At 44.0% G+C, this 16057-nt stretch overlaps 1 protein-coding gene across 1 annotated transcript in view; it reads left to right on the top strand.

Annotated features, from left to right (window-relative positions):
* Positions 1-15784, top strand: part of LOC147737064 (uncharacterized) — a 398800-nt gene extending 383016 nt beyond the window's left edge. Inside the window, exon 6 of the mRNA XM_086922721.1 lies at positions 14401-15784. Within this exon, the coding sequence (XP_086778847.1) occupies positions 14401-15019 (619 nt within the window). The 3' untranslated portion in view covers positions 15020-15784. The remainder of the gene's footprint in view (positions 1-14400) is intronic.
* The last annotated feature ends 273 nt before the right edge of the window (positions 15785-16057 follow it).

Genomic DNA, 16057 nt, shown 5'->3' with positions numbered 1-16057 from the left:
CATAGGAGAAATACATCTGAGGTTAAATGTAAATGTAAATGTACATGAATTTATATAGCGCAAGTCACCACTGGTTTCTAAGCGCTTGCTTAGGGAACCTGTCCTGGTATTCCCCTGTGAGATAACCCCAGCAGGGTATCCGCAAGGTGAAAGCCAGGCATCCCGCCGCGAGGGGCCACTGTGGAGATTAAGCAAGCTATTGCCCAGAGTCGCAGAGTGTGAACCCATTAATCGAGTAGGCACCGGAGCGAGAATTGTCGAGTCCATGGACATATTAGGACTCAAGACCCCGCCGAGCCGGGAATTGAACCCTGGTCCTGGGCTGACCTCTGCTTCCAGGTCTGCCTCCTCTAACCAGTGAGCCACACTTCTCCACAGGAGGGCATGCGGTCCACTGCCTGTATAGACGCTCAAGGCAGTGTGGACAATTCTAGCACAGCCCTGTCTATGGGCTGGCAGGGAAAATGGACACTCATGCTTCACACGTGAACAGAATGGGCCTGGGGCACCATACGGTAAAACTGACTCTGCTTCACAGGGTCACATGTTCTGTGATGTCCTGGGGTGTGGGGTGGGGTGTAAGCCAGCCCTCGGGGAGTGGCTGGTACGGTTGAAAGACAAGAACAGTGACCAGCAGGCCACTACAATTGCATAGCTGGGTATGGACACATTTCTAGAGGAGCTTTGAAAGAGTCGGGATGCTAGAGATAGGGCGGACGTTATTTAGATCAGTGTTTGCTGCTGTGGGTTTTTTAAGAATGGAGGTTATCTGTCCAGACTTGAGGCAGTCTGGTATAGTGCCTTGAATTAATGAATCATTTACCACTGTCGCAGGGTTTCCGTTCTCCCACAGAACTGTGCATAGAGATCTAGAACCTGAGTGAGTTAGGGTGACCCAAAACTCACCTTTGTTTCAGCAATCCCCTTACCAAGCTAGCTACAGTGTCTCATCGGTAGTAATTACTTCCCAATGACTTAGACAATCCAGAACATGAACTTAGGGTACGTCAGGTATCGTGGAACACATGAACACTTTTTCGTTATATAATCATTACAAACCGAAACTGGGAGGCAAAGAACACACGTGCAAGTTTGAAATGTTTATTTTTCAATGCAAAGTTCTCAAACGCAGTATCTTGTATAATACCAACATACATATTATAAAGAGCAGAGTTAGCAGCATAGTCACTAATCCATAATAAGCAAAAGGTGATAGCATGTTATGATGTAAAAATCTATAGAATTCTGTATCACCTATATTTCGCGCACCCTAATTAGCATATTATATTATATCTAAGAAGGTCTTGTTTGGGTTCTAGCAGGGAGGGCCCATACCTCTAATTCTCAGTAGGAGTAGATCACATCAACAGCTACCAGCTCTCTGCATGCGAAGCATCAAGTGTGTTGATTCATTCCCTGTAACTCTATCTTAAACCTGCGTAGAGCCCAATGTTGGCAGCAACATTATTTGTGTTATGTTTAATGTAGTGCGAGGATCAGGCTTTCAGCAACCTTGTGTTAGGTTATTCTTAGAGGGTGCAGGTTTCAGTGTGCAGACAGTTGTACCAAGCACGACTGATATCAGAGCAATAACATATTATTCTCAAATAAATCACATCTTTCGTCTAGGTTGAAAGCTACAATAACAATTAGGTGTCGTGTGCAAACTAAAGCCGAAGGAAAATATGTTGTTTAAACATTTAATAAACTCATGCTAACTTAACACAATATATAGAAACGCAGTAACCATATGACACCCCCCCAATGATCCGAGGACGGTTAAAAAAGGAAGAAAATATAAAATACTATACGAGAGGCAAAACATGAAAGCAGAGTTCAACAGTATTGAGCCAAGCTAAATGTATGTAAATGTATATATGTTTTTAATAATAAAAAAAAATGTATGAATGCCTATAGTGGCCACAAAAAATATAAAAATTCGAACCTAAGGCCAACTACAAGTCCACAGGCCTAGAACAAATGAAAGTCGAATGTTCGTAATAAAAAAGGCACCATTCAGAATTACTAAAAAGTCACGTGCCATAATAATGAAAGTCTTCAAAGTCACTCATGGGTTGAATGAATATGCAAAATAGGTAGCGACAGCTTCCAACATGAAATCACTGTCATCATCCGAAAACAGTTCAGCCATCCAATTATGCAACGGGAAAGAACATACGTGCTCCTCCAGCACTGAATCCTCTAGCAACATCAGAGGACACCTCAGTGGGTTCTCGAGAATGCTATGTGCCAGAAAGTCATGCGCTGCTGCGGATATGTCCCACTGACCCATTAGTCCATGCATCGCTGCCACGGCCATAACCCTTTCGCCAGAACAAACCAACTCGTGAGCAACTACGGGGCTCATTAGCTGATCAAAATCGATGTCAGGAGAAGTCGGTAAGCAGAGACACAAATCAATGGCCCAGTCGAAATCACAGCTCAGGCAATGAAACACAGGCTGGACACATGTGAAATAGGAAAATCGGAACGATAATCCAAAAGCCGTGCTTAAAGTCGCAAGCGGCAAGGAGCCATAGTAATCAAGCATCCGGTTGCGAAACTGCATCAGTAGGGGCTGAGCGTTTCCTTGCGCAGGATGGGCATCCATGTTTTAAAAAGCAAAATATCACCAGAACGCCTACAGCCAAAGCCAGCAAAACAGGAAATCCGCCAAACAGGCTTGCGAATATAGAATGAAAGAACGCAGGGATAATACCAAATACTTTTTCAAACGTAGTCACGAGACCACTGCTAACCAATTTAAAAAAATGTGCTAGGCCGGTTGTGGAGGAGGCATTGAAGATTTGATGAACCAGCTCTGAGAAATGAAACGGCAAATCAGTATTTAAAAGTGCCTGCACCTCTGTGCGTGTGTTAGCTATGTGAAGGACATAAGTTTCGCGGGCAGAGCTCAGGGCCACTTCTTTTTGAGACAAAAGGGCTCTTATTCGGCTCAAACCATTGAACTCCGTTCTCAAGGTTGGTATTCTTGGCCAAATGGAAACATCTGAATTCCCATGCGTGGGTGGATATAACACGTTCCTGCAACACACCACCCTTTCTGATACAGTAACCACATATGCTATACCGACAATTAACCAACAACACAGTTCGTTATTCAAAAGTAAATAACTACCGTTGGACAATAAAGTGAAGGTGGGAACTATTGCAGGAACCGGTGTCCCCTTCAAAACACAGGCCAAATTAGGCTTGTCCTGATTACAAGAACCATGCAACTGGATGTGTCTGCATATTAGTGAGCGGTCAGGCGACTGTGTACATTCTTCACCATTCAGATTCACTTCATTCCCCTCCTTTAGGCATCTGTATGTGTATGGTAAAGACCATGTCTCATGGAGGAAAGCACTGCCTAATGGTTCATATCGCCCTATAGCTATATATTTCATACAATTTGTAAATTTTTACAGAGCAAAAGGTAAGGTAATAATACCATGGATAAGCCATGTAGCAGCAGTCACCTCAGCCACAGAAAAGGGCAAGGATTCTAATTTTTCAATGTGTAACATAGAAAATGATGCATCTCTCATTGAAAGCATGCGCTGTTTTTCAGTCAAATTAAATGGGGCAAATAGTGATGAGACGTTCATATAACTCCAAGGCACTCGACCAGACTTCAGAGTCTGTAGTGTCCAAGCAAACTGCATCACAGAACGCAATTGATTTTGACCATGATATAACACGGACACTTCATCATGTACAATGTCAACAACAGAAGACACAATATTGTTCAACGTGTAAATTCGGGAAGAAAGCGTGTTAATACTGTTATTGACAACTGCAAGCACTTTTTCTAAATTTGCTTGATCAATAGCTCTCAGGCGCTTAGCAGCCTCAATTTGGGAAACTTTCCAAATTTCATTGTAAATCGCATAAAGCCACCGTTTAGATCTACCTTTAGCTTGGCCTTTTATAAAATCGTTCAAATCCACATTATCATTTAATTGAGACAGATGTAGTTTAACTGCAGCTAATGTGGAATGTTGCAACCAATTCTGACACAGCTTCCCCACAGAATAAGTTGTGACAGTATAATCTTCTTCAAAACGGGGATCAGGTCTGACTTCTGTGAACCCTTCAGCCAAACCCAGAAAACGACTTTGGCAAGAATCAGCACTCCTATGCCACATCAGCCAACTCTTGGAATCCAAACTGGAAACGTTAAAGGATGAATTGTGCAATAGAGCTTGCAACTCATGAATGGACAATTCAGTAAAATTACCCCAACCTGAATATTCCTCTAAATCTGGGATGGTCGGTGTATTTAATTTTTTAGAAGTAGCCAATCCAAAGCATGTTGTTTGGAAAATGGATGAATTTAAAAACAACATGTGATTCGGGATGAGACATGCACGGTGCAAAGCCTCAGTGTCTTGTACCTGCCAATCCTTGGTACCCCAAACCGAAATAAGGTCAATTGTTCCTTTCCAAAACTCGTAGCCATCTACAGCCAACCTGTCTAGAAAGGACTTCGAATACAGCAATTTTGTATCGGTAAGTCTAACTTTGGACATGGACTTTTGTGTCATTTTGAAATAAAATGACTCAGGATTCGATTGATTAAAGTCTGTGAAATAAGTGTATTTTTTCAGAAACGTATTGGAGCTGCCACCTAATGGAGCAGGGCAATGTTCCCATTGTGTATAATTTACAGCAACGCTCCTTGAATTTGTCTTATGCAAAAAATGATTACCATAATGTTGAAAACAAAACAAATCACCATAATTAATAGAATCTAAATACAGATCCTCAGCATCGAAGGCAGCATAGTATTTCAAATCAGAAAATAATGCTTCTACGGCCTGAATATCCCAATCATCAGAACGTATATTTTGTTTAATCACATCTCCCATGTTTACTCTAAGCACATTTGGAACATTAATCACTTCAGTGGGCCCATGTATCTGAAACCTAACCGCATCCCACACAATCCCATCAAGGACAGGCCAAGCAGTAATGTTAACTGTATTTAAGTTTCGTTTCAGTCTGTGCGCTGAATGTGAAGAGCAAAGAGGGGCCAATGTTCCATTAAGGTACCGAATTCCTGTTCTTTCTTTAACGTAGTGACCATCGATCAGGCGGAAAAAATAAAACACAAAACCAATTGACATAAAAAGGTAAAATGAAAATAGGATCAAGCAAATGTATGTCCAAGGGGGAATTAAAAAATGTTTTTTAAACAACGTGGCATATTTTGCAATAGTTGAGGGTTTCTTTGAAGGTTCCGAAACAGAGTCAAAAGAGAATCTGGACTGGTCGGCCAAACGAGTCTGCAAATCAGGCATCGATAAATCAGCAGGATAGGTGTAGTTCAACTCATCAATGTTAGTTACAGGAATAGTATTTAATAAAGGACTGGATATGGCAGGCATCTCGAGGGACACCTCCTGTTCTGCACCAGATGTAATAGCCAGCACAGAGTGCCTCACCATGGAAGGACAGGATACAGCCGGTGTCATTCTATGAAGAATCGGCCACCCTGTGTGTCTTGACATTGTCAATAGAAATAAATCTGTTTTCCTTACGACCTGGAAGTGGTGGTAAAATGACTGTTCTTGTGCCCTTCACTCCAAGAACTCGAACCGGTGCACGATATGAGGGACCAAACTCTTTCTTGTTATCGATCTTCTCTCGAACCAGTTCTCCAACTTGGGGTAGCCAGCCAACTACCGGGATCTGCAGCGCATCATCCGATGTGGAGGGCAAATGTTCCTTTGCAAGACGGTCTCTGGTCTTTTGTAGATTCTGTAAAACATTGCAATGTTCATCTACGTCAAAAGCCGTGGCCTGGGCCTTGCAGTCTAGCCCATCGAGGTCAGGGACATACATCTTGATACCAAAGAGCATTTCGTACGGGGTCCGCCCACCCAGAGACCTTCTAGGGAGATTATTAAGCGCACGCTGCACGCCATGGAGATGGGTCAGCCAGTTTCTGCCAGTGCCTATAACTCGAGCTGTCAAAGATTGCTTTAAGTCGCGGTTCATTCATTCAACTACACTATTGCCCTCGGGCCTGTAGGGACTCGAAAAATTGACTTGGACCCCCAACGAAACCATAGCATCCTTATACGCCTTAGAGGCGAAAGCCGGACCCTGATCCGAATGGAAGGTACCACAGGCAAAAATTCCCACAAAGACTCGCAAATCCTTAATGACAGTCCGTGAATCAGCACTCCGATGTGGCCATACCCACACAAAGCGTGTGCATGAATCAACTGCTACTAAGATGTATTTGTATGCAGTATCAGAAGAAAATGGACCGTAGTGATCCAAATAAACGCATCCAAGCGGTTTATTCGAGATGTACAACTGTGTCTGAGGAGGACGCGCAGCAGACGAAGGCTTAATCTGCTGGCAAATGTCACATTGAAGGACATAATCGCGCGTCTGTTTGTACAGTCCCCGCCACCAGAACCTTTGTTGTAGCTGAGTTACAGTGGCTGAGACGCCCGCATGCGCAGACGCCACACCTTCATGAGCCGCTGTAATCAAAGTAGCCCTGCGATCCGAGTTGGGAACTAGACGTTCGCCAACATCAGGAATTTTCACATAAGGAACCTTATCGGGACTTAAGTGGTACGTGTATTTAGAAGGGAACTCCGCAGGATATTTACCTCCCTTCTCTGTTGCAGCAACAGCTGCCAAGATGTCATCATTTATTTTGCTTTTGGACCTCGTGACTGCTGCAACAAAGTATTTTGATACCGCTGACTTCGCTGCTTCATCAGCAAGCGAATTGCCAACAGCGTGGACCCCCACGCGCTGATGGCCGAGAGTATGAATCACAAACACGAGTGGCAACTTCTCTTTAAGTTCCGCCACTCGGACCCAGATCATTTTATGTTTTATTGTGCTACCTTTGGAATCACGAAACTCATTCTGAATCCAAAAGAACAAGTTTTCATTGTAAGACTGGACAGAGTAGTAAGAGTCACTTACGATCAAAGTCGTCACACTTGGATCTGCGTACTCCAATGCGAGCATCAGAGCACGAAGCTCAGCTAATTGTGCGGTGCAGTCCCCAAGCGTCTGCGTGTGCACAACACTGGACTTGAACTCGTCGTTCACCATGGCACCGACCACAATGGCGCATGCGGAAACGTAAGCATGTTTAGAGCCATGCGCAACCTGCGCCGAACCATCAGTGTAAATGATGCAATGGAAATCCTCCAACGGCCGCATTGCTAAAGGAGCAGGATGAACAAATTCATACTGTAAATACTCCTGCGACCGTAAAGTGGCGTAAAAAATAAACATGACATCCTGGGACGTCAAGGATGCAGCCCATTGAATCCACTGAGGGTGCAAAGCTTTGAAATTAGGTACACTGGCTTTCGTAACCGCCTCTAAGGCAGGACACGGGGTAACAACCAACATGCGCTTTCCTTGTGACAGGGCACGTTCCTTAAGAATTGCCATCTGCACAGCCGTTAAAACTTTCTCCACAGTGGAAAAACGCAATTCAGCCTAAGTGTACAAGTGTGACTTGTAAGCAATAGGTACTGTATCTCCTTCATTAAAAGTCAGGTACGTGAAACCCACCGCCCCAGGGATAATTCTTATCACCAGGTTGGTCTGGTTATCACGAGTGTAAGTATTCAGAAGAGAGCAAATCAGCCTGCAAAGATTGCAGAATGGCTGAATGCTCAGGCAGCCAGCATGATTTGGAAAAAGATGGTTGTATCAAAGCATATAAAGGCTTGATGCGCTGGGCATATTCCGGAATGTAAGTCCTCCCGAAATTCAAGAAGCCCAGTAGAGATTGTAATTTTTTCAGCGTTGTCGGAGAGCGCAATTGTGCGCATTTCTCCAGGAAGTGAGGTGCTAACCCTTTTCCCTCGTTGTTAAGCTCGTAACCGAGAAACAACACTGTGTACTCTGCAATGTGCGACTTTGCAAAGTTAAACTTGTAACCAATGTCTGCAAAGTTACAAATTATGCTATTTACTCGACACAGATGCTCCCAAAGATCGTCGTCTGTGAGATAAATGTCATCCACATACGAACAAGCAACCGGGTCGATGCCCTCCAGAAGAGAGACAATGCGGGCGGAGAATACTCCAGGACTGTTCTTATAGCCCATTGGGAGACGCCAAAACATTTTTTGAACACCGCCGCATGTAAAACTGGTCCATTGGGAACTTAGACCGTCTAATCTATGTGCATAAAAACCATTGGAAATGTCGAGCGTGGTTTTGAACCGTTTACGCTCAAGACTAATCACTAAAGCAGAGCCATGAGTATTCTGTACTGCGCAGTTACGGCAATGCGAGTTTAAATGCCTATAATCCAAAACCAAACGATACGAGCCGTCCGGCTTGTTTACAGTAAAAAGGGGGTTATTCATCGGTGACACACACGTTTCAATTACACCTTGATATTCCAATTGTTCAAGGATAGCTGCGACTGAAGCTTTGGCTTCACGCCGTATGGGATATTGAGGTTGAGGCTGCGGCTGAGACCATAACGGAATCTCATGGCTTGGAGACAATTTATCCCAGCCACACTGATTGCGGTACACAGCCGGCGCAAGCGCCAGAGCCCACTCTTCTGCAAAATGCAGCGCTTCCACTCTCGATACAGTGTGCGCGAAACTGGGTAGGATTACCTCCTCCCCTCGCGGAGCTGCGAGAACAAAAGGTGGGGGGCCAGGCCAGTCAGCCTCCGAAAGCAAAATGTCATACGTAGACGAGAGATTTTCCCAAAATACCCCTTTTACAGTTCGCTGCATGTCACCTTCAATTAACAGGACAATTTCAAAAAGACGTTCAGGGGGAGCAACATGCGTATCAGCAGTTTCAATCACAACATAAGTATCAGTCGCTGTCACCTTCAACAGTGGACGGAGGGCCTCTCTCACTATGGTAATCTCTGCCGCGCTGTCCAGCAAGGTCAGAGCCCACGTCAGATTCCGAAGCCGCGTTCTCACTATCTGGGGCATAACGATGCGCTGTCAGGGCGGCGACTTTCTTCGTGGCAAACTGTGGTCTCTTGGGCGTAGCGCCTTCCTGCTGCTCTCCACCGTTACGCGGGCGGGGCTGACTACGTCCTTGCTGGCCACCCCGGCCCCTGCCGCCCCCTCCCCCACCGGTTGACGGAGCCGATGAGTCCTGAAAGGAACAAGGAGAGCGTTGGTCAGAAGCCTGAAACCTCTCAGGCGATTTAATCATCGCGCGGTCGCGCAAATCATAAACACGATCCGACTGTGCAGGCAACGGAGACCCAGGAGCAGAAACCTGTGTTTGTTGTTGTTGTTGCTTACCCTGATTCTGCTTTTTAGGCCAATTCTGTTTTTTGGACTTAGGTTGACCACTAGTTTCCGAAGACCGACCCTGGGGCTGCTTTTTCTCTTTATCAGGAAAAGCCTTAAGCCCCTTTGCATTGCGGCCAACCGTTTTATAAGCAGCCACAATAATCCTTGCCAACTGACGGGGTCTCTCGGCCTCGGGAATCAACGCCAAAGCGTTCGCAACCTGAAAGTTCACTGCATCTCCCTTGACATTTGCAAGGATCAGATCGCAAACTACATCAAAGGAGCCACACAGGCGCATACCCAATTCGACCGCCGACTCCGGTCCGTGTTCATCCTGAACCCGTTTAAGGACCGCACCCAGATTGGTCACAGACGGGGTGCCGTAGCACCTCGAATAGACCGCTGCAAAAGTCTTACCCCAGGTCTCACAGTCAACAAGCTCAGGTGCCAAATCTTTCGGTAAACTTAGTGTAAGAATCCGGTGCTTATCACCGGGATTCGTATTAGGAAACACAGCTTCCAGCTGGCCGAATTTCTCTGCAAGCCAGAACGGAAAATCATCCTTGTCCTGTGGCTTTTTGCCCATCACGGAATTCACGATGACAGGATTGATTTTCAAACCAGCCTGTTCTGCACGAAGCTGTGCACCCCTAGGGGCTACGTCTTGAACATTACGGCTAGTGTAATGAACAAGCGCTCTAATCACTGCTACTGCGACTTCATGAAGTTGCCGCAGATCAGCCACGTTGCAAGTGGCACGATTAGGGTGAGGAGTGAATCCAGCCAAAGCGGGCCAAGGTGTGCCCGGAATGGACAAAGGACCCAACCTCGGAGCGGTTAAAGCGTGTGGTAGGGCGCCACCAAACCAAACTCCATGCTGCCAAGCATCAATGGGAACCTCCAGTGCTCTGTACAGAGCATACGCAGCCGGTACAGCCGTAGCAGTGTAGGAATGGAAAACGCCTGAATTAGCGTTCACCGCCGGAAATGTCACCCACAAATAAAATAGTTCGTACGGGTAAGCATGTTCCGCACTCACCACTAGAACAACAGCCAAGCCTTCAACAGGTACATTATAAGCCCGCAAGTGGTCACGCACCGCAATGCGACTATGCTGCGGGATATCCACGGCTTGTGCCATGATAGCACAGGAAGATGAAAAAAAGCAAAGATTACTTTGTAGCACAACTGGGTAGTAATTCAAAGAAACCGTTTTAGATAAAATCAAGCTTGAAAAGACCTATTTCAAAAATAAGTAGGTTTCCAACACCACCGTTTTCCGGAAACGGGAATGAAGGGGTTAAGGTTTGAATGATATACTACTCGAGTGTCATGATATAAGGCCAACAACGTATGGGCGCCATGTCGCAGGGTTTCCGTTCTCCCACAGAACTGTGCATAGAGATCTAGAACCTGAGTGAGTTAGGGTGACCCAAAACTCACCTTTGTTTCAGAAATCCCCTTACCAAGCTAGCTACAGTGTCTCATCGGTAGTCATTACTTCCCAATGACTTAGACAATCCAGAACATGAACTTAGGGTACCTCAGGTATCGTGGAACACATGAACACTCTTTCGTTATATAATCATTACAAACCGAAACTGGGAGGCAAAGAACACACGTGCAAGTTTGAAATGTTTATTTTTCAATGCAAAGTTCTCAAACGCAGTATCTTGTATAATACCAACATACATATTATAAAGAGCAGAGTTAGCAGCATAGTCACTAATCCATAATAAGCAAAAGGTGATAGCATGTTATGATGCAAAAATCTATAGAATTCTGTATCACCTATATTTCGCGCACCCTAATTAGCATATTATATTATATCTAAGAAGGTCTCGTTTGGGTTCTAGCAGGGCGGGCCCACACCTCTAATTCTCAGTAGGAGTAGATAACATCAACAGCTACCAGCTCTCTGCATGCGAAGCATCAAGTGTGTTGATTCATTCCCTGTAACTCTATCTTAAACCCGCGTAGAGCCCAATGTTGGCAGCAACATTATTTGTGTTATGTCTAATGTAGTGCGAGGATCAGGCTTTCAGCAACCTTGTGTTAGGTTATTCTTAGAGGGTGCAGTTCTCAGTGTGCAGACAGTTGTACCAAGCACGACTGATATCAGAGCAATAACATATTATTCTCAAATAAATCACATCTTTCGTCTAGGTTGAAAGCTACAATAACAATTAGGTGTCGTGTGCAAACTGAAGCCGAAGGAAAATATGTCGTTTAAACATTTAATAAACTCATGCTAACTTAACACAATATATAGAAATGCAGTAACCATATGACACCACTTTGGTCCAGAGCGGGAGAAGAAAGGTTTTAATCTCACTGAAAAGATTCGAAGGAAGCGGATCTCTGAAGTGGTTTGAAGGTTTAAGAGTTGACAGGATTTGTAGTATGGTCATTTCATCAAAGGATTTGAATAAACACCATACAGTACTATTTTTGGGGGGGTGTGTAGGATGCTCAGGCCACACGGGCGGGTGGGGGCTGATATTTGAAGGCGTCGGGGGGAGATCCATTGCAGTCTTTAAGTCACTTTCAATGTTTTTGTCTTTCCCAGGAAGAAGGCGGCAAGTTCTTAGCGGTTAGGCTGCAGATTAGACCCAGAAAGCAGGTTGTGTTTCCTGTTAGATTGCAATTTAACGAGTTCAAACAGTTTTTTAGGTCGAGTCCTGGCATTGTTTAGCTGTTTCCTAAAGACGTTTGCTTTTGAGCTATGTATGTGTTTGTTGTAAATGATTCTTAGAGATCTCAGGTGTTGGAGGTGTTCGAGTGAGGGGGAGAATCTCCATGTCCATTCACTCATTCTTAGATTGTAGAGTGTATGAAGTTTAGAGTCTAGTGATCTTTGAGAAAGGGATTCCATGGCTAAGAGCACCAAATTTCCAGAGTGGAAAGAGGGGAGGGATGAGTGGAAAGAGGGCAGGGACCAGGGTACTGAATGCTCACGTGGAGGGAAGCTGATGGGAGTTGGGGAGAAGGGGGGATGGTCAGATGAAGGAAGGAAGGGATGGGGTAAATCATGGGGTGGCTGGAGGAAAGTTTCATGACTCAGTTCTACAAAGGCAGCCCATTAACAGCAGCATCATGACAGAGGTGCCAAGAGAGAAAAGGGTACTCTTTCTGTTTTTGTGGCTTCCCAGCGTTATATGCATGCGATTACTATGTGGAAATCAGCAAATCCTGAAGGGAGGGCCCAGCTTCGAATATAAAAAATGAAAGTTGAAATATATTAGGTCAAACTAGATTATGCATTTAGAAAGGTAGAATCCAGATTAGAGGGATAGGGGGAATTGGGGGGATGGGGTGAACAGTAGCCTAGGATGAGGGGTTGAGAGGTGAGTAGAGATGCACCTGGAAATTTGATAGACGGAGCCAGTCTGGGAATCTAAGCAGAATTAGTAAACCACATCATTCTAAGATGGCACGCCGCCTTGGAAATACTTAGAAGCAATGGAACAGGATAGCCGTTCTTTCATGTCCATAAAAAGGACATGCTGAGTCCTATGTTGATATCAAAATTCCTAGAGCCCCTCCCATTTTGATTGGGCAGGGACCTTATATGGGGGAGGGTCGATACGTGATGGAGGGCCTACAAGACCCATATAGAGCCCCTTTACGCTACAAGGGCCCCAAACACAATAAGCGCACACAAGGCCCTCATAATCAGGCCTTGAGACCACAGCGAGGGTAATCCTCCTGAAAAAAAGAGTTAGTACTGAATGAAACCAGGCACCTCCATGAACAATAAAATGTGGTGTATGGCACAGCATTCTGATGTCCAATCTACTGTCTTGGGTCTTCCTGGTCCATCTCTTACTCAATCCAAGAGCTGTTCTTGTTTTGACAAAACCTTGACCATATGCATCTACCATAAGCTGTAACTAATATTTGAGTGCTATGTGTGCGTCCTTTTTTATTTATACTAAGTTACTCTATGAACATCTTTGCTGAAATAGAAAAGATGTGGCATGTTCAAAGGAACTTTTATGTAAATATCTGTGTATGGTTAAATTTGTCATCATAAGTTTCAACAATTAGTAATGAATTTGATGCTGTTACAATCAATTAAAAATTGTGTATGAACATTCCAGTATTTTCCATTTAAGTAATTAAAATCTATTTACATCCGACAGAAAACAATCCTTGAGTGTACCAAATGTTTAAGAATAATGAAGATAATACTGGAAATCTGCAAAAGCAAAGTCGGAAACATTGAGTTCCAGTAATAAGGAAAACATAAGTGCCTTCGGAGACAGCAGAACCTGAGCATAAACTGACAGATCTTGGAAGTACGTCAAGTGCAATTCTGTGATTCTACGAGTCTCAGCTGTGCACCTCCGGGCCTCAGATGAAGAAATGACCTCTATAAAATGAAAACAACACTGATAAACCACTTCTTGTGTAAACATGCCCAATACCAGCTTTGATCACGAGGTGGTTATAGCAGTACTGTGCTTCCTAAAATGATATCAGACCACCGTTCAGTGCTAGATGTGTATTGTAAACTCTTTCAGGCCATTCCACAGCAACCAGCGAAAAGCACAATGGAGTGGAGCTTGACAACTGAAAATTAAAAGAAATAGGGGCTATCCTAGTGTGCACCGACCAAAAGGACGATGGATCTTTACCCGCAAGCTTGCAGAACCATTATCCAGTCTAAAGACACAATCACCCATAAAGAAGCCTTACACACGTTATGAGAGTGGCGAGTATTTGGTGACCTTTTCACTTTAGTGCTTAATCGGAATGCAAACGTGCAAAATACCACACACATACAGGGAGTGTGAGAATAACACAAGTGCTTTATCGGTCATGTTGGCCCGTCAGAAAGCACAGTCAAGAAATGTAGAAAAATACATACCCGACTCAGAGACACTAACCAAGAAAGAAAAAACATACACTTGCAGTGAATGTGGAAGTAGTTTTACGGAATCATCTAAACTCAGGAGTCACCAGCGAACACACACATGGGAAAAGCCATTCAAGTGCAGTGAATGTGGGAAGAGCTTTAAATATTTACCAAACCTAAAAATGCATCAGAGAGCACACACAGGGGAAAAGCCATTCAAGTGCAGTGAATGTGCAAGTAGTTTTAGTTATTCGTCAGCATTAAGGAATCATCTGCGAACACACACGGGTGAAAAACCATTCGAGTGCAGTGAATGTTTGAAGAGGTTTAGTCAATCTATACACCTAAAACAGCACCAGGGAACACACACAGGGGAAAAACCATATCATTGCAGGGAATGTGTGAAGAGGTTTAGTCGATTATCACACCTAAAACGGCATCAGGAAACACACACAGGGGAAAAACCATTCAAGTGCAGTGAATGTGGAAGTAGTTTTTGTGAATCTTCAGCATTAAGGAATCATCTGCGAACACACACGGGTGAAAAACCATTCAAGTGCAGTGAATGTGCAAGTAGTTTTAGTTATTCGTCTGCATTAAGGACCCATCTGCGAACACACACGGGTGAAAAAGCATTCGAGTGCAGTGAATGTTTGAAGAGGTTTAGTCGATCTACACACCTAAAACGGCATCAGGGAACACACACAGGGGAAAAACCATTTCATTGCAGTGAATGTGTGAAGAAGTTTAGTCGATTATCATCCCTACAAAGTCATCAGCGAACACACACAGGGGAAAAGCCATTCCAGTGCAGTGAATGTGTGAAGAGCTTCAGTCAATCTTCAAACCTACAAAGACATCAGCGAGGACACCACCATCCCTGAACGCACCTTGAAGCTCTTATTCTCTCTGCATTCTGGTAACATCACAAGAATCAGATGCAGCACAAGAGGGGAATATATAACTGAAATACCAATCGGGTGAAGAATCAAACAGGGCTGTGTTTTAACCCTGACACTTTTTAACAGCTACATAAATGACATTTTTGCAGCTCCGAGAAATCTTAATTTCGATGTACCAAAAGCAGGCAACGATCACATTCTAATCTTGTTTTTTGCAGATGATGCAGTACTGTTGGCAAGAACGGAGATAGAAATGCATCGATTACTAGAAGACTTTGAGTCCTTCTGTTTAGCAAGGAATTTGTCCATTAATGTCGATAAAACGAAATATATGAGTTTCAATCAAAAACACAAATTGCGAGCTACTTTTAATGTTTGTAAAACATAATTGAAAGAAGTATCCACTTATGATTATCTTGGCATACGATTGGATGATAAACGTAAGTGGTCGCAACAGCTGCATGATAGCCAGGCTGACCACGAGGCATCTCTTTAAAAGAGTGAGGGATCATTAACAAAAGTCACAGAGCCTCACACCATGTGATAGTCAGGCCGAGCACAAAGTGAACAAAATCACCATTTTACATTGGACAACAATTGTAGATGGCAAATGGAGCTGAATTATGAAAGGATGGAGCCGAATTATGAAATGATTGATCCACAAAAGGAATGAAAAAAAGAGATTGATTGCATCAAGCTGTTATATTCCTAGAACCAATCATGACACTATAAAACAACGTACATAATAATTACTCGATTTTACATGATAAATAGAAATGTTTATTTTTGTTTATGTAATAAAACAAAACAAAAATTGGATTTATGTTATTTGACTGCTGATTGTAAAGAAAGTAGATTGTTCGCCTAAAAGGTCAAGATAATTTGTGCTGTCAGCAGGTAGTCTGGCAGAGGTGGCATCAGAAGGGGTTCCTGTCTCGACAGTGTGACTGCTGTCAGCAGGGAGTCTGGCGCAGGTCGCATTAGAAGGGAGTCCTGTCTCTACAGTGTGACTGCTCCCAG

Source organism: Lissotriton vulgaris, chromosome 1_1 (genome assembly GCF_964263255.1).
Source record: "Lissotriton vulgaris chromosome 1_1, aLisVul1.2, whole genome shotgun sequence".
Taxonomy (NCBI): Eukaryota; Metazoa; Chordata; class Amphibia; order Caudata; family Salamandridae; genus Lissotriton; species Lissotriton vulgaris.
This window is presented reverse-complemented; position numbering and strand designations above follow the sequence as displayed.